Genomic DNA, 27,308 nt, shown 5'->3' on the forward strand with positions numbered 1-27,308 from the left:
TTCGATCAAATCTAAACTTATTCTAAAATTTGATGCTATTTCTGACATGTTTTGCTTTCATTCATTAAAATTTAAAAAACAAAATGTAAAAATTATGGCTTTTGACTTTGTTGCAGTTTTTTTATCTCACCCTGTATACAATGGATATATAAATACACATTTTAATTGGTTCTCCTACGAAAAAAAAAAAAAAAAACTAACCAGAGCCCAGACACTGATAAAAAGTGTTTTTTTTTTTTGTCTCTATGTTGAAATCATTCACGAGATCTGCTTTTCCCAGACCTCTTAACAATTTTATCTAAAAATAATAATCTCTAGAAGGTTGTCGGTTTAGGGAACTTTCCAAAAAATGCTTAAAAGATTATGGAATGGTAGCCGAACTGCTGTTCTCTCAACAGTATGCGACTTAAGAATCAAGTGAAGACAAGGGCCACTTATATTGCGCCCACAATTTTGTTTTTTTTTTTTTTTTGGTAATATAAGTCAACTATGAAAATTATTGGCCACTTAAGAAGCACTTACACAAATGGTCGGGATAATGAGTGACGTTTTGACTAACACAAATACGAATAGGGGTGGGTTTTTTGTGGTGGAATTGCATAAGGAGTTGTTTTGAGAAGCTATGGCCCATGTCTCAACATTTCAGTTGTTGTCGTTGCTGCGTTGTACTTGAAATTGTTGACATTATTGTTGTTTTCTTCACAAAACAAGAAGAATATGACAAAAAAAAAAACGTAGAAAAAAACAAATTATTTTTGGAAAATCATATATTATTTTTTATTGTTGTTTTTCTTGTCGTTGTTGTTTTTTTACTTATTTTTTTTTTTTCTTTGAACAAAGCAAATAATATTTAGATAATGCGATCATATAACCCAGCAACATTATGGCAACAGTGGTGATTCTTCAAATGCCTTGCAGAACATGATGTTCTAGCCAAACAAAATGAAATGAAAACACTGATAACAGTTCAGAAGTTAAATTATTGCAATATTAGGCCCCCTATTATCCCGTTGATAATGGATTTTATCTAAAAAAGAATAAACATATTTTGATCATAAAATATAATTATAACTTTTATGGCCAACCATTAGTGTTGCCAACATAACAACTCGAAATATTTTTCTGAAAATAGCTGTTTTATAGCGTGTTTATTATATTCCAGATAAACCCACTGGGTTTAATAAATCTAGTGATGTAATCTCGAGTGTTGAGATACAAAATTATGTATCAACAATTTTGAGACTATTTTTTGCATTCTCTTATGATTGTGTATATATAAACAAACATCAGCTGAGCGGTATTTATATCCTTCTAAAGGTGCTATCAGACGGAATGTTTTCACATATGCAGTGTCAAATTTTCTGTTTTAAAGAAGCTACACATGTCGTGTGGCACATGACCGCCATTTCAGCTGTGAAATACATGAGTACAGTTCATATCATGGCTTAATTATAAGGTCTCCTTTCAAAGTAACCAATGTAATGTCTAAATGCATTTTAGTGATTGAAATCACAGAAGAAAGAGTAAACAAATTTTGACATTAAATAAATCTGATTTTTAAAGTTGCAGAAATACCTTGTTGTTGTATCATGCTTTATATGTACTTTTTCGATCGCGAGTGCCCTATTTTCAAAGAAAATAATTTACTGCACAGAAAGAGAAAGGATAATCCGATTTTGCTCCAATTTTGTATATCCTAATAGTTGCATCAATGCTATGACAAAAAAAAAAAAACGTAGAAAAAAACAAATTATTTTTGGAAAATCATATATTATTTTTTATTGTTGTTTTTCTTGTCGTTGTTGTTTTTTTACTTATTTTTTTTTTTTTCTTTGAACAAAGCAAATAATATTTAGATAATGCGATCATATAACCCAGCAACATTATGGCAACAGTGGTGATTCTTCAAATGCCTTGCAGAACATGATGTTCTAGCCAAACAAAATGAAATGAAAACACTGATAACAGTTCAGAAGTTAAATTATTTCAATATTAGGCCCCCCTATTATCCGACTATATTTCGGTTGATAATGGATTTTATCTAAAAAAAATAGAATAAACATATTTTGATCATAAAATATAATTATAACTTTTATGGCCAACCATTAGTGTTGCCAACATAACAACTCGAAATATTTTTCTGAAAATAGCTGTTTTATAGCGTGTTTATTATATTCCAGATAAACCCACTGGGTTTAATAAATCTAGTGATTTAATCTCGAGTGTTTAGATACAAAATTATGTATCAACAATTTTGAGACTATTTTTTGCATTCTCTTATGATTGTGTATATATAAACAAACATCAGCTGAGCGGTATTTATATCCTTCTAAAGGTGCTATCAGACGGAATGTTTTCACATATGCAGTGTCAAATTTTCTGTTTTAAAGAAGCTACACATGTCGTGTGGCACATGACCGCCATTTCAGCTGTGAAATACATGAGTACAGTTCATATCATGGCTTAATTATAAGGTCTCCTTTCAAAGTAACCAATGTAATGTCTAAATGCATTTTAGTGATTGAAATCACAGAAGAAAGAGTAAACAAATTTTGACATTAAATAAATCTGATTTTTAAAGTTGCAGAAATACCTTGTTGTTGTATCATGCTTTATATGTACTTTTTCGATCGCGAGTGCCCTATTTTCAAAGAAAATAATTTACTGCACAGAAAGAGAAAGGATAATCCGATTTTGCTCCAATTTTGTATATCCTAATAGTTGCATCAATGCTATGACAAAAAAAAAACGTAGAAAAAAACAAATTATTTTTGGAAAATCATATATTATTTTTTATTGTTGTTTTTCTTGTCGTTGTTGTTTTTTTACTTATTTTTTTTTTTCTTTGAACAAAGCAAATAATATTTAGATAATGCGATCATATAACCCAGCAACATTATGGCAACAGTGGTGATTCTTCAAATGCCTTGCAGAACATGATGTTCTAGCCAAACAAAATGAAATGAAAACACTGATAACAGTTCAGAAGTTAAATTATTTCAATATTAGGCCCCCCTATTATCCGACTATATTTCGGTTGATAATGGATTTTATCTAAAAAAAATAGAATAAACATATTTTGATCATAAAATATAATTATAACTTTTATGGCCAACCATTAGTGTTGCCAACATAACAACTCGAAATATTTTTCTGAAAATAGCTGTTTTATAGCGTGTTTATTATATTCCAGATAAACCCACTGGGTTTAATAAATCTAGTGATTTAATCTCGAGTGTTTAGATACAAAATTATGTATCAACAATTTTGAGACTATTTTTTGCATTCTCTTATGATTGTGTATATATAAACAAACATCAGCTGAGCGGTATTTATATCCTTCTAAAGGTGCTATCAGACGGAATGTTTTCACATATGCAGTGTCAAATTTTCTGTTTTAAAGAAGCTACACATGTCGTGTGGCACATGACCGCCATTTCAGCTGTGAAATACATGAGTACAGTTCATATCATGGCTTAATTATAAGGTCTCCTTTCAAAGTAACCAATGTAATGTCTAAATGCATTTTAGTGATTGAAATCACAGAAGAAAGAGTAAACAAATTTTGACATTAAATAAATCTGATTTTTAAAGTTGCAGAAATACCTTGTTGTTGTATCATGCTTTATATGTACTTTTTCGATCGCGAGTGCCCTATTTTCAAAGAAAATAATTTACTGCACAGAAAGAGAAAGGATAATCCGATTTTGCTCCAATTTTGATATCCTAATAGTTGCATCAATGCTAGGTCAGGTGCGAAAATGGACAATTTCGGTCCACTCCATCAAGTACCTCCCCCACAAAGGGTCATAATTGTGAATAATTACAACTCTTACAAAATGTGATGTAAGTATTCGATTGTCTTCAAACTACACATATCACAATATTTTTATCAATCAAAGGTGTGGTGTGAAGATGGAATGTATCGGTCCACTCCTTCTGGTACCTCCCCCATAAAGGTTCAATATTTTTAATATTCATGAAGCTCATAAAACACGAAATTAACTTCCGATTCCATTCAGACTTGGGACATCTCAATATTTCCATCAATGCAAGATCTGTCATAAAGAAGGTAGTGATCGGACCATTCCTTTTGGTACCTCCCTCACAAAGGGTCAAAGTTTTGAATAACTAAAACGATCATAAAATCCGAAATAAGCATCCGCTTCTCTTCAATTTACACACATCACAATATTTTTATTAACCCAAGGTTTGGTGTGAAGATGGAATATATTGGCCCACTCCTTCTGGTACCTTCCCCACAAAGAGTCAAAAATTTGAATATTCATGAAGCTCATAAAAAACGAAATTAACACCCGATTCCATTCAGACTTGGCGCATCTCAATATTTCCATCAACACAAGATCTGTCATAAAGATGGTAGAGATCGGACCATTCCTTCTGGTGCCTCCCCCACAAAGGGTCAAAGTTTTGAATAACCAAAATCGATCATAAAATCCGAAATAAGCATCCGGTTCTCTTCATATTTCACACATCCCATTACTTCTACTAGAAGAATATCTGCTGGGAAGATGAATTATATCGCTCCATTCCTTCAGGTACCTCCCCCACAAAGGGTCAACATTTTGAATATTCATGAAGCTCATAAAACACGAAATTAACATCCGATTCCATTCAGACTTGGCCCATGTCAATATTTCCATTAACACAAGATTTGTTATAAAGATGGTACAGGTCGGACCATTCCTTTTGGTACCTCCCTCACAAAGGGTCAAAGTTTTGAATAACCAAAACGATCATAAAATCCTAAATAAGCATACGGTTCTCTTCAATTTACACACATAACAATATTTTTATTCACGCAAGATCTGGTGTGAAGAAGGAATATATCGGTACACTCCTTCTGGTACCTTCCCCACAAAGGGTCAAAAATTTGAATATTCATGAAGTCCAAAAAAACACGAAATCAACTACCGATTCCATTCAGACTTGGCACATCTCTATATTTCTACAAACACAAGATCTGTAATAAAAATTGTAGATATCGGACCATTCCTTCTGGTGCCTCCCCCACAAAGGGTCAAAGTTTTGAATAACCAAGATCGATCATAAAATCCGAAATAAGCATCCGCTTCTCTTCAATTTACACACATCACATTTTTGTGTGATCTGGCGCGTTGTAATATTTATGTCAGTCTTAGGTCAGATACGAATTGGTCAACATTGGCCAATTGCTTCGGAACCTCTCCCACAAAGGGTCAACAGTTTGAGTAATCATAACTCAATGTTGGGGGTGTACATCTGTCCGACTGATACTATTTGACTTGTTTTCTATAAATTTTTTTCATGGAAAAAAATATTCTGGTGCCATCAAAATTCCCACATTCTCCGTTAGTCACATTTCCTACAGCAGGGCTAACCTGAAGAGGAAATAAAAATTCTTTTCAGGTGATTGAAACTTTTTAAATAAAAAATACATTTTTTTAACTCCAAATTTAATTGCGGAAATGCGGAAATCCATTGACTACCCCTTTCCCCCTCTCAGCAGGGGCCATCAAACGAACTTTAATAAATTATTTTCTTTTGGGAAACACTGGCCCATACATCCGTGTACAACAAAACATAAAAATTTAGAACGGAAATAAGCCACTATAAAATGTCTTATCATGTTTTTTTTTTCAAATTTTTCCAAATTACACCACGACTTGTCTGGCCGACTGTCTGGTTGGGGAATAAAATTGGTTGTAAACATTATCAAATACTTTTGCTTTGAGCAGCGGATAATCATTTTAAATGCCATGGCAAAATACCTCTTTTGGGTTGTTGTGAGGGGGGGCGATGGGTATGGCCAGGAAGCTAACTTGAAAATGAAATGTTTTATGGCGATAGTGTTTGGCAAACAAATTTCTCTTGGAAATTTTCCATTGTTCCCCATAAAAATCTTAAGTTGTCTAGGTCCCATATTTTCGGGAATAATTCTTCTAAAATTTTCGCCTATAGTCCATTATGCCCCTTCGGATGTGTCATGCTGAGGATTTTCCAAACTAAACAACACTGACATGATGAAGTAATAACATCACTTCCGTGGAATTTTACCTTCTATTGCCAAAAAAAAAAAAAAAAACTTCATTGGTGGGTAAACACAAACGCCAACGCAGCGTAGAGATCGGGAGATAAGCAGAAGAGAAACAACAGGCAATGTGAGCGGATGGTTGGATAAACGGTTTGAAGGCGCATTGCGTTGAAACGTCACACACACGCACACACATCCATAGACATATGCATGTGTACATGTTGTAGATAGGGAGCACTGCAAAGCCCCCACATGGATAAAAATAACCAAAACTGAGTGACAGACAAACGTCAGCATATTTGTATGTTCTCTTCCTTCTTCTTCCCCTGCTTCTACTTATTTGGTGTTCTCCCTGGGGACGGATTAATGTTGAGTACATTTTTTTTCTGTTTTCAATGAATGACAAACCAAGGCATGTCTAACAGACTAAATGTCAGACAAATGAATGCAAGGAAAGGAAAAAAACATAACATTACCGTTAGAACTGAACATGCACAAGCCACAAAGAAGAACACAACATGCAACAACATTTCAAAACCACAACAGCAACAAATTTTTTGCATGGAGAAAATCAAAGCTTATGACCCGAGAATTTTAGAATTCTGGTGAATTTTTTTAGAAAATAATTTTTCTTAAAAAAAACTAGGCACGTTTTGACCGTATCAAATGATATATACCCTCTGTAGAAATATGGCTGAGGGTATAATTAAAAAAATATCGATTTTTTTATAGCAAAAAATCCAAGCCAAGGATTTGAAAAATCAGCTGATTCCATGTAAGTTTCTGCAATCACTTCTTACTCTCCTTCTTTTCCTTCCTATGATTTATATTTGGGCAAGCAATTTTAAGACATCTTTGTTTTGGAAATCGCAAACCTATTTGTATACCCTTAGCCATATGGCATTGATACGGCCAAAAGGTGCCTCATCGAAATAACGGCTTTAGACCCTAGGTCTCTTTGAATCAAATCCATTTCAGGACATTTGGAGTCGATATAGCGATGGCCATCCATCCGTCAGTCTGGCTGGTGCGCACAAAAACTCTCTAAGGGAGTATCCGATTTAATACAAACTAGGAACTTCGTAATATTATTGTCAAACTTAGATAAAGGTCGGTGATGGGCAATATCGGTCAATTTCTTCTGGTACCTCCCACACAAAATGTTAACATTTTTAAAGAAAATAATTTACTGCACAAAGCGAGAAAGGCAAATCCGATTTTTCTCCAACTTTGCAAAACCTCATATTTGCATCAATGCTACCTGAGGTGCGAAAATGGACAATATCGTCAACTCCATCAAGTACCTCCCCCACAAAGGGTCAACATTTTGAATAATTTAAACTCTTATAAAATGTGATGTACGAGGCCGACTGTTTCCAAATTACACACATCTCAATATTTTTATTTACCCAAGATCTGGTGTGAAGGTAGAACATATCGGTACACTCCTCCTCGTACCTTCCCCACAAAGGGTCAACATTTTGAATATCCATGAAGCTCATAAAACCCGAAATTAACATTCGATTCCATTCAGACTTGATACATCTCAATATTTCCATCAACACAAGCTCTGTTATAAAGATGGTAGAGATCGGACCATTCCTTCTGGTACCTCCCCTACAAAGTGTCAAAGTTTAAAAAAACCAAAACGATTATAAAATCCGAAATAAGCATCGGGATCTCTTCATATTTCGAAAATCCCATTATTTTTACTAACACAAGATCTGCTGTGAATATGGTAGAGATCGGTCCACTCCTTCTGGTACCTCCCACACAAAAGATCAACATTTTAAATATCAATGAAGCCAATAAGACGCGAAATTAACATCCGATTATGTTCACATTTCACACATCACAATATTTTTATGACCCCAAGGTCTGGTGTGAAGATGGAACATATCGGTCCATTCCTTCTGGTACCTCCCTCAGAAAGGGTCAACATTTGGAAACAAACAAAACGCTCAAAGAAGGTGAAATAAGCATCCACCTGTCTTAAAATTTCACACATCCAATCATTTTTGCTAACACAAGATCTGCAGTGAAGATGATATATATCTGCGAACCCCTTCTGGTACCTCACCCACAAAGGGTTACAATTTCCAATACTTATATCTGTCATAACTTGCGAAACAGGTCAACGATTCTTTATAACGTGCTATATCTAAATATGTCTCTTTACCAGAAATTCGATATGAATATGCAATTTATCGGAATTTTTGATTTCGTATAAATTTAGATAAAATTGTTCGATTTCCTTAATTTTTCCACCTACCAATATTTTTATCAGATTAAGGGAAATATTTCGGCCCGTTTTATGTGGTACCTCATGCATATTTCCACATTTTCGAAAATTTTGCACATATCTCATATAAAGGATGGGAAGTAGACGATATAGTCCAAATCTGCACGTTGTAATATCTATATCAGTTTTAGTTCCCATACGAATTGGTCAAAAATGGCCAGCTGCTTCAGAACCTCCCCCATAAAAGATCAACAGTTTTAATAATCATAACTCAAAGCTTGGGGTATATATCTGGCGGCAAAACCGACTGATACTATTTAACATGTTTTTTTTTTTTTTTTTTTGTTTTTCGGCCCACGTTTAATTTTTACGCTCTTCATTTTTTTTTTTTGGCGAACAAATTGTTTTGTTTTGACAAATCAGCTGATTGCTTGCAAGTTTTTGCAAAGATTCCAAATGTTTCAATTTCCATAAATTCCTTGCAAAAGAGAATTAAACTACCTTACTCTCTCACTCTCTCTCTCTAAGAAAGAAGCTGCAGAAAAAGTAGACAAACATACCTTTTTGATTAGTTTAATCCACAATTGTATGCATTTTGACAGTTCAAACGAAATCAGCTGATCTTAGCAGATGACCTGATAGATGGGCCAAATTTTGATTATTATTTGTTTCGATGATTATTGTTAATTATCTCTTGCTTTACTGCTGATCACCACCAAGTGACGTAAATGGAAAGCAGCTGATTAAGACAAGTTGTCAACAACGAGGAGGCTTGTTAATCTCACAAAAAATTCCCAAGCAGAAGCTTTACATAAAATCATGCCATACCATACCACACGATCACAATAATTTTATTCCCAATTAAAAATGTATATAAATTATTTAAATCATTAATAACAAAAAAAAATATTAACAATGAAATGGTTCAATAACCTTACTCCGAGATAAATTTTCGAGAACAAAACAAAAACAAAAAAGTTGGAAACCAGTTTACATAGCTTGGAATGGGGTTATTTACATTTGTTTTCAGTGAAAGTTAACACTTTCAGAATTAAAAATGGGATTAAAAAAAAAAGAATTCTTCAAAACACGTGGTTTTTCACCTCATTTTTTCCACCAGAGACCGAGACACAGAGAGTGAGAGTAACAGTTACTTACAAATATTTGTACACAACTATCTGTCAATGACTTCGCAACAAATGTCAGAACGCAAATATAAACAAGGCGAGTAAACCAACTCTCCTTTTTGGTGCCATGCAACATGGTCACATTTTCCATTTCGTCTTATCTTCATCTCGGGACAATTAAAAAAACAACAACAGCAATACCACTGCTTTCCATTTCAGCAACGCCACAATTCATTCACTTATCACCCAAAACGAATGCTCTCTATAAGCATTTAAATTGTGATAAGGTCGATTGTGGTGTTGTTGATGATGTGGTTGTTGTTATTGTTGTTGTTGTTGATACGAGAGCCCCCATAATCTAAAAATCTACCCAAAAACAGTGTCATAATCCAATTTGTTGTGTAAACATGCATCCATAAAACTCTTCCAACTGTGGCTAACTAAATACCTGGCGTGCTTGGGGCAGGGGAGCGGGTTAAATTTTTAATTTACTATCTTTTGGCCGGGCAATAGAGTTCTGCCAAAACAATCACTGGGTTGTTGTGGAGAGAACAATATTGTTAAACTGTCATGTTTTGTTACTATGTTGGAACGGCAAAATAACACTAAAGTGTCGGAATTTATGAGCCACTCCCCGGCCTCCTCAGTTTATGGCATGATAGGGAAGGGGTGCGCTTTGTGCGCTAAGTTGGAAAAACAGAGGCACAGTGGAATTTACTTTTCTTATAAGGAAAAATGAAATGAAACTGTATTTTTCGGAACTTTAGATCTGAAGATACTCAGGGGCTAAATTTTTTCTTAAAAAAAAATTAACAGATTATTGGTTCGCAATTTTTTGATGTGGCCAAAAAAATCAGCAATAGGTGGGAAAAAAATTACAAAAAAAAATCTGAGATCCTCATCTAAAAAAATCATAGATCGTCCTCTTTAAAAAAAATCACAGTTCCTCGGGTTGCATTTTTTTCTCTGGGGAATAATTCACCGACCATTGGATCGCATTTTTTGCAGTGGAACAAAATGGACATACCTTTGAAACGCAATTTTTTTGTGTAGGAAAAAATATTTACAACCATGGGACGCAAACTTTACTTTTCGGAACTTTTTTATGACCATAGATCCCAAGATACTCCGGGGCTAAATTTTTTCATACAGAAAAACAATTAAAATTCGATTGGGTCGCAATTTTTAATATGGACAAAATATTTACCCTTGGGTCGGAAAAAGTCACAAAACAATGCACAGATCCTCCGCTAAAAAGAAATAACATATCCTTGGGTTGCATTATTTTTCTCCGGGTAAAAAATTTCACCGGCAATTGAACCGCTTTTTTTAAAGTAGAACGTAATTCACATTCCCCTGGGTCGCAATTTTTTTCGGTAGGAATAAAAATTTTACAACTAAGGAACGCAATTTTTTGCTTTGGGAAAAATGCACACATCATTTGATCGCATTTTTTCTGTAGCAAAAATTTATACTCCCCTGAGTCGCAATTTGGGATCAGATTTCCCTGTGTAAAAATATTCACATAAAATTAATCGGGCCGCATTTGTATTCTGTGGAACAAAATTTGCAGATCCTTGGGACGCATTTTTTCTCTGGAAGATGTTCATCGACCGTTGGATCGTTTTTTTGTCAGTAGAGCAAAATTCATATACCCCTAGGTCGCAATTTTTTTCTGTAGGAAAAAATAATCACAACCATGGAGCGCAATTTTTTTCAGTGAGAAAAAATACAAACAACTTTGGATCGCTTTTTTTTGTCGGGAAAGTATACTCCCTTGAGTCGCACAATTGGATCAGATTTTTCTGTCAATTCAGACAATTCATTGGACCGCATTTGTATTCTGTGTAACAAAATTTACATATCCTTGGGACGCATTTTTTTCTATAGAATAAGTCAAAGATTTTTGGGTCGTAATTTTTTTTTTTTTTTGAGGAAAAAAATGGAGACATCATTGGAATGCATTTTTTATAAAAAAAAATTACAGCCCTTAGCCATATGGCTAGAGAGGTTATATAATATTTTTATCAATAGAAGATATGTTATGAAGATGATAAAGATCGGACAATTCCTTTTGGTACCTCCTCCACAAAGGGTCAAAGTTTTGAATAACCAAAACGATTATAAAATCCGAAATAATCATCCGGTTCCCTTCATATTTCGTACTTTTAATTATTTCTACTAACACAAGATCTGCTGTGAAAATGGAATATATCGATCCACTCCTTCTGGTACCTCCCCCACAAAGGGTCAACATTTTGAGTATCCATGAAGCGCATAAATCTTTATCTTAATGATATCGGAAAAAATTACAAAACTAGTAGATTCTTGAAGGTTCTGGAAAAGGCCTATAAACCTGGCACAGTACGCAAATTTTAAAAATTTTCTGAAAAATTATCACATAACTCAGGTAAAGTGAAGGAAGTATTCGATATAGTCAAAACCTGGCACATCGCAATATTTATATCATATTTATTTAGGTCCCATACACAAAATGGAAAGTATTGGCCCATTCCTTCGGAACCTACTCCATGGAGAGCCAAAAATTTGAATAATCATAACAGAAGTCAAAATATATTTAAATAATCGAATATTGGTTTAGGGTATACATAGGTCGGCCAAACCGACTGATACTTTTTAACTTGCTTTTATAGAAACTAGCCACATACACTTCGGTCTGTGAGAAAAAATCAACACATCCTTGGATAGATTTTTTTACAGTAGGGAACAATTCACACAGCCCTGGATCGCATTTTATTGCTGTGGGAAAAAATATCACACACCTTTGGAACGCATTTTATTTCTGGGAAAAAAGATCACACACCTTTGGAACGCAATTTTTTCTGTGTGGGAAAAAACACACTTTTTCATCGACTTTTTCTGAAAGAAAATAATTCACAGATCCTTAAGTCTTAACTTGAATTTACCAAACAAATTCTTAGGATCTTGATAGCTACTGGCATTACTGTGGCCACAGAAAACTTGAAATCGTTTTAAATGTACCTTTCTCTTTTTCAAACCACTGTTCTCCCTTTCTGCCTCTCTCTCTCCCGCTCTAATAAAACGAAATCGTCAATCTTACATTCTTTGCCTAATCAAATTTATCAATGAAAGGTTTATAGTAAATTATGAAATGATTTATTCCTCTCGTCTAGTCAACACACTGGCGTATGGGTTACGGAAGAGCACTAGCAGCTTGAATTTTGAAATGTATTTTTTTAATGACAGATTTACCTGGGATCGTGACGGAGAATACGTTCAGTATTACTTCTGTACAAAATAAAAAACAGAGGGCGTTTTATTATGGCATGTTGTTGTGACCAGTCGGAGTTGTTGTTGGTAGTGTGGTCTTGTGCAGATTGGCCATCCATAAAACCCAACTAAACTATCCGAAAAAAAAGAAAAACAAAAAAAAAACACGAAAACCCCTTCCCAACGATAAGATAACTCTCAAGTGTAGTAAATGCTAGACTAAGCAAAGTCTAGATTCTAGATTATATTAGGTGCAGTTGACTGGAAAACAGCTCTTAGTATTGTGGAGATCTGACTGAGATCTGACTTAGCATAACATTCAAGTGGCTACCTTGCTGTTTGCTGGTGTTATTCGGTGGAAAGGTAAAAAAAAGAAATTTCATTTTTTTCGGGACAATTAAAAAATGTGTTTTTTAACAACAAAAGGAGAAGAGATTTAAAAAAAATGTGAAATTGAAAGAAAAAAAAAAACAATAAAAAATATTCATCTGCCAAGTGGTTCAATGACTTTATACGCGTGTTCGAAATATTTTTTTGTTTCAAAAAAAGCCAAAAAAAATTGGCCATAATTAATTTTGAAATAAATGAAAGTATCCACATCTTATATTGACTGAATAATTGCCCACCTCAGGCATTGCCTGAAAACATGTTTGACAGTGAAGTGACATTTTTGTGAGGGCGTGTGTGTGTGAGTTTATTTTTAAAATGAGACATGATTTGTCAGATCATTGCCGTAAAACCAATAACATTTTTCATAGAATGTAAACCCCAATTTTAAACACCAAAGGATATTCAACTTCAATCTCTTGAAATAAGCAAATTATTTCCAACAATCAAAAACATGTGATTTCCATGGCCATCCTCGGCATTGGGAGTAATTTCAAATATTTAAAATACTATTTTTGAAAAATTAATTTATTTCCTGAAATTTAAAAAAAAAAAATCCTTTTTTTCTATTTTAGTGGGTCCTACTGCTCTAAAAGATTCAATTATTTTTTTTTTTTTTTTTTTTGATTAAAAATTATGGAAAAAAATATATTGTTATTTCTTGGGTAGAATACGACAACAGAATGTGCACCGAGTGCTAGCCACGACATGGATACGAAAACATTTCAAGACAGATCAGTTTACACGTTTTCTTGGCAAGTTCCCACAAAAAAAAAAGGAATTTAACAGCATCAAAATTAATGCTGGCAATGCTGTAAGCTAATCTCGGCTGACAACAACCGACATGTAGTTCATCAGTTGGAAAGTTTTATAGGAAAGGAGAAGATGGTGTGGTTCTGTTACAATTTTTACATTTTTTACGATAAATTTTTTTTTCGAATTGAAAACTGACTAGTTGTGGCCAAATTTGAAGAGACCACTTAGCATAAACGGCGCTTTCTTTACTATTTTTTTATTTAGACAAATATAGCTGAGTATAAGGTAGTGGCATGATTGCCTGATAAGTTAATGTTGACATTATTACTGCTTTTCCTTTTTCGATCTTTCTGGACAACGTAATTCTCTCAGAGAAAATTCCACATTTCGCTCTTTTACTAGTTTTAGCATGTAGAACATGTACGAAACACAAACAAATATTCCATGCTCTAAAACAGCAGAATTATCTCATTACATCATTGTTTAGATCTTTTTATTTATTCATTTATTTTTTTATTATAATATTTGAAAGCATATGTGAAATTGTTTACAACATACCAATTATCACAGTAAAGGGCCTTATATGCATTTTGTCTATTTGAACATTTTCCCCCCAAAAAAGTGACACTGCTTTAAATTCTATGTTGGCAATGCTGTAATTAAACACCGATCGAGAATTAGAAATGGCAACTTTCACACAAGGAAATCGTATGCATTTTTATATCCTCAGCAATATGGCTAGAGAGGGTATACATCAATTGATACGGCCAAAATGTGCCTTATCGAAATGACGTTTTTAGACCCTAGGTCTCTTTGGAACAAATCCGTTTCTGGACTTTTGAAGTCGATTTAGCGATGTCCATCCGCCCATCCGTCTGGCTGGTTCGCACGATAACTCTCGAAGGGAGTATACGATTTGATCCAAACTTGGTACATCGTAATATTATTGTCAAACTTAGATCAAGTTTGGAGATGAGCAATATCGGCCCACTCCTTCTAGTACCTCCCCCACAAAATGTCAAAATTTTCAAAGAAAATAATTTACTGCACAGAAAGAGAAACGATAATCCGATTTTCCTCGAACTTTGCAAATCATAATATTTGCACCAGGGCTAGGTCAGGTGCGAAAATGGACAATATCGGTCTACTCCATCAAGTACCTCCCCACAAAGAGACAAAATTCTGAATGATTATAACTCTTATAAAATGTGATGTAAGAGTCCGATTGTCTACAAATTACACACATAAGAATATTTTAACTAAACCAAGGTCCGGTGTAAAATTGGGACATATCGGTCCACTTCTTCTGGTATCTTCCTCACAAAGGGTCAACATTTTGAAAAACATTGAAGCTCGTATAACGCGAAGTGAACATCCAATTCCAATCTCAATATTTCGAAAAACACAAGATCTGTTATAAATATGGTAGAGATCGGACCATTCCTTCTGGTACCTCACCCACAAAGGATCAAAATGTTGAGTATTTATGAAGACCATAAGACGCGAAATGAGCATCCGATTCCATTCAGACTTGGCACAACGCAATATTTCCATCAACGCAAGATTTGTTATAAAGATGATAGAGATCGGACCATTCCTGCTGGGATCTTCCTCACAAAGGGTGAAAATTTTGAATAACCAAAATGATCATAAAATCCGAAATAAGCATTTGGTTCTCTTCAAATTACACACATCACAATATTTTTATTAACCCAAGGTCTGGTGTGAAGATGGGATATATCTGTCCACTCCTTCTGGTACCTCCACCACAAAAGGGTCAAGATTTTGAATATTCATGAAGCTCATAAAACACGAAATTAATATCCGATTCCATTCGGACTTGGCAAAGCTCAATATTTCCATCAATGCAAGATTTGTTATAAAGATGGCACAGATCGGGCCATTCCTTCTGGTACCACCCCCACATAGGGTTTAAGATTTTTTAAAAACAAAACCCTCTAGAAAGGAAAATAAACATCCAACTCTCTTCAAATTCCCCAAATCCAAATATTTTTGCTAACGCAAGGTCTGCCAACCCCTTCTGGTACCTCACCCACATAGGTTCACAATTTTCAATACTTATATCAGCCATAATTTGCGAAACAATTCGGCGATTCTTTACAACGTGCTATATCTAAATATTTCATTTAACCAGAAATCTGTTATGAATATGTAATTTATCGGAATTTATGATTTTACATAAAATTAGATAAAATCGGAACGTACCCCATAAAAGGGTCAACAGTTTGAATAATCATAACTCAAGGCTGGAGGTATAAATCTGTTGGCAACATCGACTGATACTATTTGACTTGTCTACAAATAGAAGATCACCGAAAGGTGTTCACATAAAGTAGACTTGCCAGTGATATTCTGTAAACCATAGAACTTTTCTTTATGTTCTATGGACAAAGCAATTTCCAAAGGTCTCTGAAAATATATATAAAGATCTTTTATGAAAATTAAACAAAAGCCTGGTCCCAGCTTAAATACTGAAGTTAATATTTACTTCTTTCTATTTTTTACGCTTGAGTTAAAACTGAGTCAAATATTTTTCCAAAAAAAAAAAATCTCACAAATATTTCCAAAATCTTGGCAACAAATTTAGTATTCAAACCCCATAGCAGCGGGTAAGTGCCACAATAATTTATATTTGGAAATCGATTAATTAGAAAAGAATTTAAATGGAATCAATGAATGGGAAATAGCAAACATAACTACATACATATGTACAAACATATGTACTACACACACCGCCACAGTATTGTATTGTCTTGTTTTTCCAATAAAAATAATGCCAAACTGCCACTGGTAATGAATGGCCAGCCGTACAACGCCACAAATCAAGGAATAATTCAAAACATACGATGACAACGCCGCTGATGATGATAAAACAACGATAACAACAACAATCGTTATAACATTACATACACACAAACAATTTATGCAAACTCGTAAATGGCCAATGTAGGGCTTCTTTACATTCGTCAAATCGACACCAACGGACAGACGCAACAGCCAAATGACAATAGAACTGAGTAGTAGGGACACACACACAAAAAATATGCTAAAAATAAAACAAAAGAAGAATAGGTTATGTGGTGGCGGTGGCGGTGGTGGACGTGACAGACAACTTCTAATGTATGGCCAAAATACACACAAACATACATTTGTACATACATATACATATATCTGTTAAGACACATGGAATTTGGTAAAAGGGGGATTGTCTCTTGTTTTTTTTTTGCTAGCCCCATCCATTGCCGGTGGCGTCTATTGGAAATGGTTTCGCTGGTTACGGCTTAAAACGATTTCGCCAACAGAACAAAACAAAACAATGTCAAAACAAAGAAAAGGAATGCGAAATAATTGCGACGCGTTTAATTCTCTTTTTTTTATTTTTTTTGTTTTTGCAAGTGGTCGCAAGGTATTGACAGGGTATTGGCCGTCAAGTTAACGAAATAGTTAGAGGCCACATAAAGACCAAGTCCATATCTCTGTGATTTATCTGTTATGAAATGCTATTGACAATTGTTTATATGAAATAAACGAACTTTGGTGGAACGCCAAACAAAGAGAGGAGAAATTCTTATGTCAATGGCCTTTGGTAAGACATGTTCGTATATTTGAGGCATGGTTCAAACACCATTAAAACAAGTCAAAGTCATTTGGTAGCTATTTGCTCTTAGTAGACCTCTAGGGAACTGATTTACATTTCTTCCTCAAGATCTAGGAAAACGTAAACCCCGAACAAAATCCCTAGATTGCCTCCTTATTCTAGAGCACCTCATTCAGGTCTCTTAGAAAATCCCGAACATATCTTCTATTTACAGATGAGTTATTTACAATTAAGATGTATAGAAACTTTTCTAATTTAAGAGGGATCCAAGATAATCAAGTACCCTTAGGAAATCTACAAAATCCATTTGGAATACCTCTGTATGGAGATGTATTATTTTTTTTTTCATTCAGGTGTAGTAGGCCTTAGGAAGACTTTTATCTAGACCTCAACCATTTATAGTTTTTAAGGTTAAATGTTATTATTATTTTATTATTATTATTATTCCTATTATTATTATTATTATTATTATTATTATTATTATTATTATTATTATTATTATTATTATTATTATTATTATTGTTATTATTATTATTATTATTATTATTATTATTATTATTATTATTATTATTATTATTATTATATTATTATTATTATATTAATTATTATTATTATTTTATTATTATTATTAACTAATATTATTATTATTATTATTATTATTATTATTATTATTATTATTATTATTATTATTATTATTATTATTATTATTATTATTATTATTATTATTATTATTATATTATTGTTATTATTATTATTATTATTATTATTATTATTATTATTATTATTATTATTATTATTATTATTATTATTATTATTATTATATTATTATTATTATATTATTATTATTATTATTATATTATTATTATTATTATTATTATTATTATTATTATTATTATTATTATTATTATTATTATTATTATTATTATTATTATTATTATTATTATTATTATTATTATTATTATTATATTATTATTATTATTATTATATTATTATTATTATTATTATTATTATTATTATTATTATTATTATTATTATTATTATTATTATTATTATATTATTATTATTATTATTATTATTATTATTATTATTATTATTATATTATTATTGTATTATTATTATTATTATTATTGTTATATTATATTATTATTTATTATTATTATTATTATTATTATTATTATTATTATTATTATTATTATTATTATTATTATATTATTATTATTATTATTATTATTATTATTAATTATTATTATTAATTATTAATTATTATTATTATTAACTAATATTATTAGTATTATTATTATTATTAGTATTATTATTATTATTAGTATTATTATTATTATTATTATTATTATTATTATTAATTATTAATTATTATTATTAAAAACCTCTAACTGTTCATCTGTCTATCGTAGACCACGGCGAGAACTTTGCCATCTTAGGATTTAAGAAGGTTAAACCTTTTTTGGAGATGTTCAAATAAATGCATTCGATTTCCTTATGTGAATGTTGCCATTTCTAACTCTTGATCGATGTTTAATTACAGCATTGCCATCATGAAATTTAATTAAATTTAATGCCTTTACCTTTACCATGATGATTGTTTGATTGATGAACATAATACAGATTAAAGTATTGGAATATACAAAATTTGAAGGAATTTTTAGTAATCCGAGGTCTGGTGTGAAGATGGAATATATCGGTCTAATCCTTCTTGTACTTACCCCACAAAGGGCAAAATTTTTAATATTCATGAAGCTCATAAAACACGAAATTAACATCCGATTCCATTCAGACTTGACTCATCTCAATATTTCTATCACCGCAAGATCTGTTATAAAGACGGAAGAGATCGGACCATTTCTTCTGGTACCTCCACCAAACAGGGTTAAGATGTCCCAATGAAAACGTATTCTTTAGGCCTAGTCTAATTCGCGACAATGTACTCTATACAGGGTGAGATAAAAAAACTGCAACAAAGTCAAATGCCATAATTTTTACATTTTTTTTAAATTTCATTGAATGGCAGCAAAAAATTTTAGAATAAGTTTAGATTTGTTCGAATTGGTCACCTTTGACACGAATTATGGCCTTCAAACGGCCAATGAAACCGTCACACGCTGACGGAATGTTGCTCTGTGGTATTTTGGCCCATTCCCGGCGATGCGCTTGCTTGAGGTGATCGTCACTTTGGTATGTTTTAGTGCCAACCTTGCTTTCCAAAATACTCCGGACACAATGGACCAACGGATTTGCATCCGGAAATTTTGGTGGCCATTGTGCGCTGAAAATGAAGCAAGGAACCTCATTTTGAACCATTCTTGGGTAGCGCGTGCTGAGTGCGATGGTGCTTGAGTTCTAGTTGCAAACCGAAGGTGCACATCTTCACCTGACCTCTTTGGCAGGTAAACACGATCATTTTGTTTGTTTACAAACTGCTGGACAACGAACCAAATTCGGCAGTTCACCACTTTCGGCCAAGCGAAATAACTCTTTAACTCATTTGAATCTATTTACTCTCTGTTGCGGTGTACGTTCTTGCACTTTTTGGAATTTCAATGGCTTTACCCCGAGCTCATTTTTCAATATTTGCCGAATCGAATATTGTGATATGTTCAGCTAACGAGCCATTTTTCGGTCACTGCGAGGCGTGTTTCGATCATGTCGCTTCTTTACTTTTCCAACCATTTCTGCTGATGTTGCTGTTTTCTTCCCTCCACTTCCTTGACGTCGGGCTACGCTACCGCTACCAGTGTCACGGCAACGAGCGATAGTACGAGACAAAAAAGATTTATTCACATTTAAATGCTGGAGTGCTCTAACGATAGCCATTTGTGGTTTTCCAGCCAAATATAAAGAAATCACTCTATCACGCTTGAATTCCATCACGAACAACTTTTTTTCTGAAAAATTCTGAGCAAATTGCCTTGGACGCGCTTGTAAACAATAAAATGAGCTGTCACTGCAATAATTTTAACAGCTGTCGGATGCGTTGCTTAGAAATTACAGCAGTCTGAAGTTGGTTGCAGTTTTTTCATCTCATCCTGTGTAGTGTTGCCATTGCAAAATAATTCTGAAAGTTCATGGTTTCTTCTCTCACTTGTCAATTACAACAACTTGTCTGGAGGGATTCTAGTTTGCCTATCCCCAAATGGTCTGATATTTTAATAAAAAATAAAGAAATTGGAAAAGAATTTATGAAAATCCGTTTTGTTTGGAATGTGGCGCCCAATTGGACTGGGTTGCCTACGAGATAAAAAAGTAATTTCTGATGTGCCTGTCTCCAAATGATTTGATATTTTTACCAAGAGAAAAACATTGGAAAGAGTTAAATCAAAAGTAGATTTTTTTTGGAATGTGGCGCCCAATAGGACTGAGTAACCAATGAGACCAAAAAATATATACATACGTATGCCTTTAAATTGTTGTTCCTTTCCGATCTTGTATTGTGTAGTTCGTTTGATGACTCAGGGCGGTATGTTCAATGGCCCCTCATTACTCTGGGATGGGTGGCGGACCTTTATTTACAGTTCACATCATTTTTGTATGAAATGACATATTTTAAAAAGTAATTTAAAAACGGCGAGGAAAACAATTGACTATCCTTCAAAATAAGTGAACAACGCAATGATCACGTGCGTCATTCCAAGGCATTGTCCACTCCATTCCGAGTTCATTTGGCTGCAGGCCATAATTCACAAGAACATCAAGGCAACAAAAAATACAGAAGAACGACGTTTTAACAATGGCCCCGAACAAAAAACTTTTCACCTTATGGTTAAAAATATCCACCACTACTAGAACATATGTACACACACACACACACACATCTATGAACAACGTTAATGGCGTTGACAAACAGATTCCGACAAGTCGTGACATATCAATATAGGATCATGATAATTAAGATAGGGGGGATCATCATAATTATCAAAGAGGGAAAAAAACAATAACAAATACAACCACAAGACATCACATGTTTGGACACACACCCCCTTCTTTTGTTCGCTTGTGCAAAAACAAATACATATTTTAATCTCCTACATTCATATATATATTCTATAGCTATTATATATCGCCTTTATCTTCCATTTTTGAAAAAAAAATATTCTTTGCGATGTTTCTGATTTTTAAATAACCCACCCATTTTCTTTCCCAAACAAAACATTTACTTGCAGATTAAATGGCCGCAACACAACAGAATCATCGGAATGTTACGGTTGCCGATGAACCAGCAGCCTCCGACAGTTTGGTAGCAAAGACCACCAACAATCATCAGTCGCAGGATGGCAAGGAACAATTCGAAGATGTCGACAATGCAACGGCAGCTGTGGTCGTGCCACCCGACAGTGGCTGGGCCTGGGTGGTCATGGTGGCATCTTTCCTCTGCTGCACTATCATTGATGGTATTGTCTTCTGTTCCGGCTTCATTCAGGATGATTTGATCAAGGAATTCAATGTCAGCAAGTTCTATGTATCCTTTGTGTCCTCGCTGCTGAGTGGTTGCTATTTGATGGCTGGTCCATTTGTAAGTGCCATGGCCAATCGTTTTGGTTTCCGGCCGGTAACTATTGCTGGTGCTCTATTTGCAGCTGTCTGCTTTGTGGCCTCCAGTTATGTGAACAGCATTGAACTGTTGATGGTGGTCTACGGTGTGTTGGGTGGCATTGGCTTTTGTATGGTCTATATCCCGGCTGTGGTCATCATTGGTTTCTATTTTGAAAAGTGGAGAGCCCTGGCCACCGGTATTGCCATGTGCGGCTCCGGTGTGGGTACCTTTGTCTTTGCACCCCTCTCGAATTACCTGTTGAAGAACTATGACTGGAGAACCATGTTACAGGTCCAAGGTTTGATTATTGTGGCCTGTGCCATCATTGGCATTGCCTTTAGACCCATCCAACCTCTGACCTTGGCTGTCACCGAGAATGGTGTCGAAGAGGACAACAAGAATAAGGCCAATGGCCATGGCAACTCGGTGGCGCCCAAACCTCAATTCGCCACCAATGCCTTTAGCAAACCTTTGCCCGAAGGACGTTTTGCCTACTCCATGCCAAACTCCGCCCACAATACCTACATGGGTGCCTCACCCAAACATCACTATCCCACAGCTGCTGAGGTCTTCAAGGGTGCCAACTTGGAACGCCGCCTTTCGGGAGCCTCAGGCAAGGGTACCGAAATGAAAAATCTACGCAAATCTCAACCCACAACACCCAACGGCGAACAACAACAAATGACCTTTAATCTCCACAAGGAACTCACCACCGTGGGTGAAAATGAAGAAGAAACCGAAAATGAGAACTTGTTGGTTACCGAAGCCAAGCCTACAATTGTCCAGGCCCGTCGCCACACCGTCTCCGGCAGACGTCCGCAAAACATTGGTAGCCGCAGCAATGTTGGTTCCCAGGATGGTGTCAACAACACCGTCACCCGGCCCATGTATCGTGATGATGCCTTCTTCACCGGTTCCCTTACCCGCATCCCACAATATCAATCCCAATCCTCGCTGGCCTATCACATGTCTGTCACCCGCCTGCCCACCAAACAAGATGAGTTGGAAGAACGTGAAAGTGGTTGCCATTTGTGTCCCGAAGCTGTGCGCCGTACCCTCTCCACGATGTTGGATGTAACCCTTCTGAAGTCACCCTCCTTCATGTGTTTGGCCTTTTCCGGTTTCCTCACCATGATGGGTTTCTTTGTACCCTTCACTTTCCTGAAGCCACGTGCCGTTGAAGGTGGCATGGACGATAGCGCTGCCCTGCAGGTGGTCTCTGCCATTGGTTATTTCAATACAATTGCTAGGATATTCTGTGGTTCGATCACCTCCTTCCCCAGCGTCAAGCCATTGTGGTTGAACAACATTGCCATCACAGCCGGTGGTATTGCCACAATTTGCAGTGGTTTCTACATCAGCACCGGTACCCAATGGACATTTGCTGTACTGTTCGGTTTCTGTATTGCCTGTTTCTCGGCCCTGAGATCGTTGATTGCTGTCGAAATGATTGGCTTGGAAAAGTTGACGAATGCCTTTGGTTTCCTTATGTTGTTCCAGGGTATTGCCGCGACAATTGGTAGTCCCATTGCAGGTGAGTTTTTGTATCAATCTTATTTTAGAAGAACACCGGGCCGAAATTGAATACCCCCCACCATTTGGAACGATTTTGACAATTTTCAAAAAATAAAATCCGTTAAAAATTCTATTTAAATCCTAAAAATACCGAATGTAGCCGTTATATTAGGATCTATTCGCGACGTGGACCTTCACAATATTCAAATGCGAAACTTAAAAAAAAATCAGTGAATAATGTCTCTAAAACATAAAAATACCGAATATCGGGAGGTACCGTTATATTGGGGCTATATCAAAACGTGGACCTGCACAGACAATTTTCTGCACTGGCTGTGGTATCCAATATGAACTTCAAATACCAAATTTGAAACAATCCCGATGAATATTGTCGCTAGATTCATCAAAATACCGAATATCGGAAGGTACCATTATATAAGGGCTATACCAAAACGTGGACCTGCACAGACAATTTTCTGTCTTAGGCTGTAGTATCTATTACGAACTTTAAATACCAAGTTTGAAACAATTCCGGTGAATAATATCGCTAAAATCATCAAAATACCGAATAGCGGGAGGTACCGTTATATGGGGGCTATAAGAAGATGTGGACCTATATGGCCCATTTTCAATATCAAAAGTCCTGCAGACAAAATACACCTTTGAGTAAAATTTTATCAACCTACTTCATTTCGTTCGGAAGCTAAAGTGATTTCCACAGACGAGCAGTCGAACGATATAGAATTTTATGCTGATCGAGTATATATATAATTGTGGGGGTCTAAAATGTATATTTCGAGGTGTTACAAACGGAATGTCAAACTTAATATACCCTACATACTATGGTGGAGGGTATTAAAAAAACTTTAGAATCAGAATTAGAAGAGTTTCTTATCGAGGCTGTGTAATGATATACGTTTTTCAAAAATTTTTACTATTTCGAGAAATTTTTCATTCAAATATATGAACTCAAAACTGATTAGATAGTTCATTGTATCACCAGCCGTGTTGATGAGCCTACATATATTATATTATCATGTATTTATCTGTATAAGATGTGTCAAATGAATCTGCTATCAATGGAAGGCTTCATTTTTCGGTATTTTATCCATAATATAACTGTTTTTCTCGTCTGATTGGACTCTTGAACGATTTTCGATCTTTAGAAACCTTGTAAATGATCTTCGATCTACATAAACCTGTTGATGTTCGATAATGTACTATCGATATGCATTCTCTTTGTAGCTCTCTCAGAGAGTCAACGATAGTTTTGTTACAGAGCTTGCAATAATATACTCGTTTTACATTTTTTTTCAATATCATAAAGGTAAAATCGGTTAATTTGAAATTCTGCGGGTCTGAAACAGAACAACAACTACATTTATAAACGAAAAAACGACTATCGCGGTGAGGTGAGGGAACAGGTCAAATGTTAACAGGACAAACATTGTCAGATAATGGAATTTTACATTTAAATTTAAAAAATCTACTAGAAAACTAAATCAAATAATAAATTTTTAATGTTGTTATTGTTTTTTCTTACCTTCTCTTTTCGTCCAGGTGCCTTATACGATGCAACTAAGGATTACAATGCCTGTTTCTATTTCGCTGGTGGTCTGATCTTGCTTTCGGCCTTCCTCTGCTATCCATTGCCAGCGGTGGCCAGATGGGAGAACAAACGTAACGAAAAGAAGAATGCACTGCCTCAAGCTTAAAGATCCCGCTACGTTTTTAGTTCTCATTAAAACCATCAAACACACACACATACATACGTACACAAAAATACATCAACATTAAGCTTCGTCCTCCGCAAATTGATCCATTGTATATTTCAAGCCGACAAAATAAAGGAAGTACAAAAGTAATAACAAAACAGAAATAACGCGCCTTCCTTTCAACGAATATACCTAGAATGAAACAAAAACAAAAAAAATGATAAACCGTCTTCCAGGCCCTAGGGAAAATTGTGGACAATCAATCAAAAGTAAAAGGAAAATCCCAAGAAATTAAAACTTCCTTAAAAACAAAAAAATATATTGGAAATCTAACAAGAAGAAGAGTAAGAAAAAAACAAAACGAAACCAAGTGAATTAACAACAAATCCATTCGATGTTCCTAGAGCAATGCAAGGAATTTTGAAAGGTTGTAGTTTTTAAGTTGGAATTGGAAAAATGGGTTTTAAAAACTCCTTTTTTTCTGTAACTTGCTTGTTTGTTTGTTTCCTTGGTGTTTATTATTAGGAAAGTTTCTTGCATTTTCTTGTTAAAAAAACTAATGTTTTCATTTTTATTTTTTTATTATTTTTAATTTTTATTATTACCTATTAATATTTTTTTATATATATAAATAATTAATTATCAGTCAGAACCCAAATATAACTGCTGTTGCATTGAGTTTTTTTTAAATAATTTTGTGTAAACTTTAAGCTTTTAAATACATAGATAGAAACTTGCCTCATCATAATTTGTTTTAGAGAAGAAGAAAAGAGAAATAAAAGAAAAAAAGAAAAGGGTGATCAAATGAGACTGATACAGGTTTTATATAACATATTATTTTAGTTTACAATTTTTTAGGTTAGTGTGAAAAACAGGGATAAATTTGTACACTTTTGATCACACAAAAGCCCTTTGAGGACTTTTGTTTATACTCACAAGGTCCACATTGTCCCCCTTTTCTCGACATAACCTAAAATGATTAATCTTTCTTTTTTTGTTTTTGTATAACCTCAAATAAACTCAAACTAAAGCTAATATAAAAGTTTGTAATAGTATAAATGAATTTAAAAATACAACAACAATAATAAAACAAAAACCCACAAATTGTAGTTGCAATGAAACTAAGACAAATATGGTCCGATAATTTTGAAAGTCCAAGGCTAAGTGCTTTATTTAATATGGCCTTGAGACATGTTTCGTTTCTTTGGTTAATTGCAATTTGTTGTTATTTTTTTTTTCTCTGAAATTAATTAAATTTTTTGTTAACTTAAATTGACTAAACCAAATTTTTTCCCCACCACAACCAAGGGAAGGGAGTGGTCTTTGTGTGCCATGTGTTTTGAATTGCCGCAACATGAAATAGTTTTGAAAAATACGTTCCACCTGGTTTATACTTAAAAAAGGCGGTTGGACTTTTATGTATTTAAAAAGGAATTGTCAATATCTTCCAGATTTCTCGAAATTATACTAAGCTGCATCCTTCCTCCTGTCTTTGTGCATTTCTTTGTAACATGGAAAAGGAAGTGTGATAGACCCATAGTCACTTTTGAGGATCTTCCGTCCGTCAGTCCATGTATTCTTGTGGACAAAATGCAGGTCGCATATATTATCCGATTGAGATGGAATTTTGCAAACAATATTTTTGTTTGGCCCAAGAACGAACCCTATTGAATTAGGTGATAATCGGATTAGATTTAGATATAGCTTCCATATATATCTTCAACCGATTTCGGGTTAATTGTGCACCAAATGGCCAATAAAAGTCCAATTGACCCGTATTTTGGTACACCCCACCAAATTCAAGCAGGTACATCAAATTTGGAGAAAATCGGTTCAGATATAGCTATAGCTCCCATATACATGTTTCATGCGAATACATCTGTCAAATGTTATCGAGATCGGTGATGTTTAGGATATAGCTTCCATATATATCCTCAACCGATTTCGGGTTAATTGTGCACCAAATTGCCAATATCAGTCAAAATGACCTGAATTTTGGCATATCCGGCCGAATTCAGTCTAGAAGCAAGTACATTAAATTTCTCAGGTTTATTGTGCACCAAATGGCTAATATCAACCCAAATGGACTGAATTTTGGCAATTACGGCTGAATTC

General features: G+C 34.3%; 1 protein-coding gene across 4 annotated transcripts in view; it reads left to right on the top strand.

The window, feature by feature from the left end:
• The window catches only part of LOC101893337 (Major Facilitator Superfamily protein), a 113,617-nt gene extending 87,614 nt beyond the window's left edge, over window positions 1–26,003 (top strand). For 2 of the 4 annotated variants that reach the window (XM_005177040.4, XM_059131076.1), the window contains 2 exons: window positions 21,593–23,497; window positions 25,039–26,003. In XM_005177040.4, the coding sequence (XP_005177097.1) occupies window positions 21,598–23,497; window positions 25,039–25,193 (2,055 nt within the window). In that variant the 5' untranslated portion in view covers window positions 21,593–21,597 and the 3' untranslated portion in view covers window positions 25,194–26,003. Of the gene's footprint in view, window positions 1–12,844; window positions 13,019–21,592; window positions 23,498–25,038 lie in introns of those variants that run through there. The other 2 variants (XM_059131077.1, XM_005177039.4) reach the window with 2 other exon arrangements.
• The last annotated feature ends 1,305 nt before the right edge of the window (window positions 26,004–27,308 follow it).

The sequence above is a fragment of the Musca domestica genome, unplaced genomic scaffold (assembly GCF_030504385.1).
Source record: "Musca domestica strain aabys unplaced genomic scaffold, Musca_domestica.polishedcontigs.V.1.1 8, whole genome shotgun sequence".
NCBI classification, from domain to species: Eukaryota; Metazoa; Arthropoda; class Insecta; order Diptera; family Muscidae; genus Musca; species Musca domestica.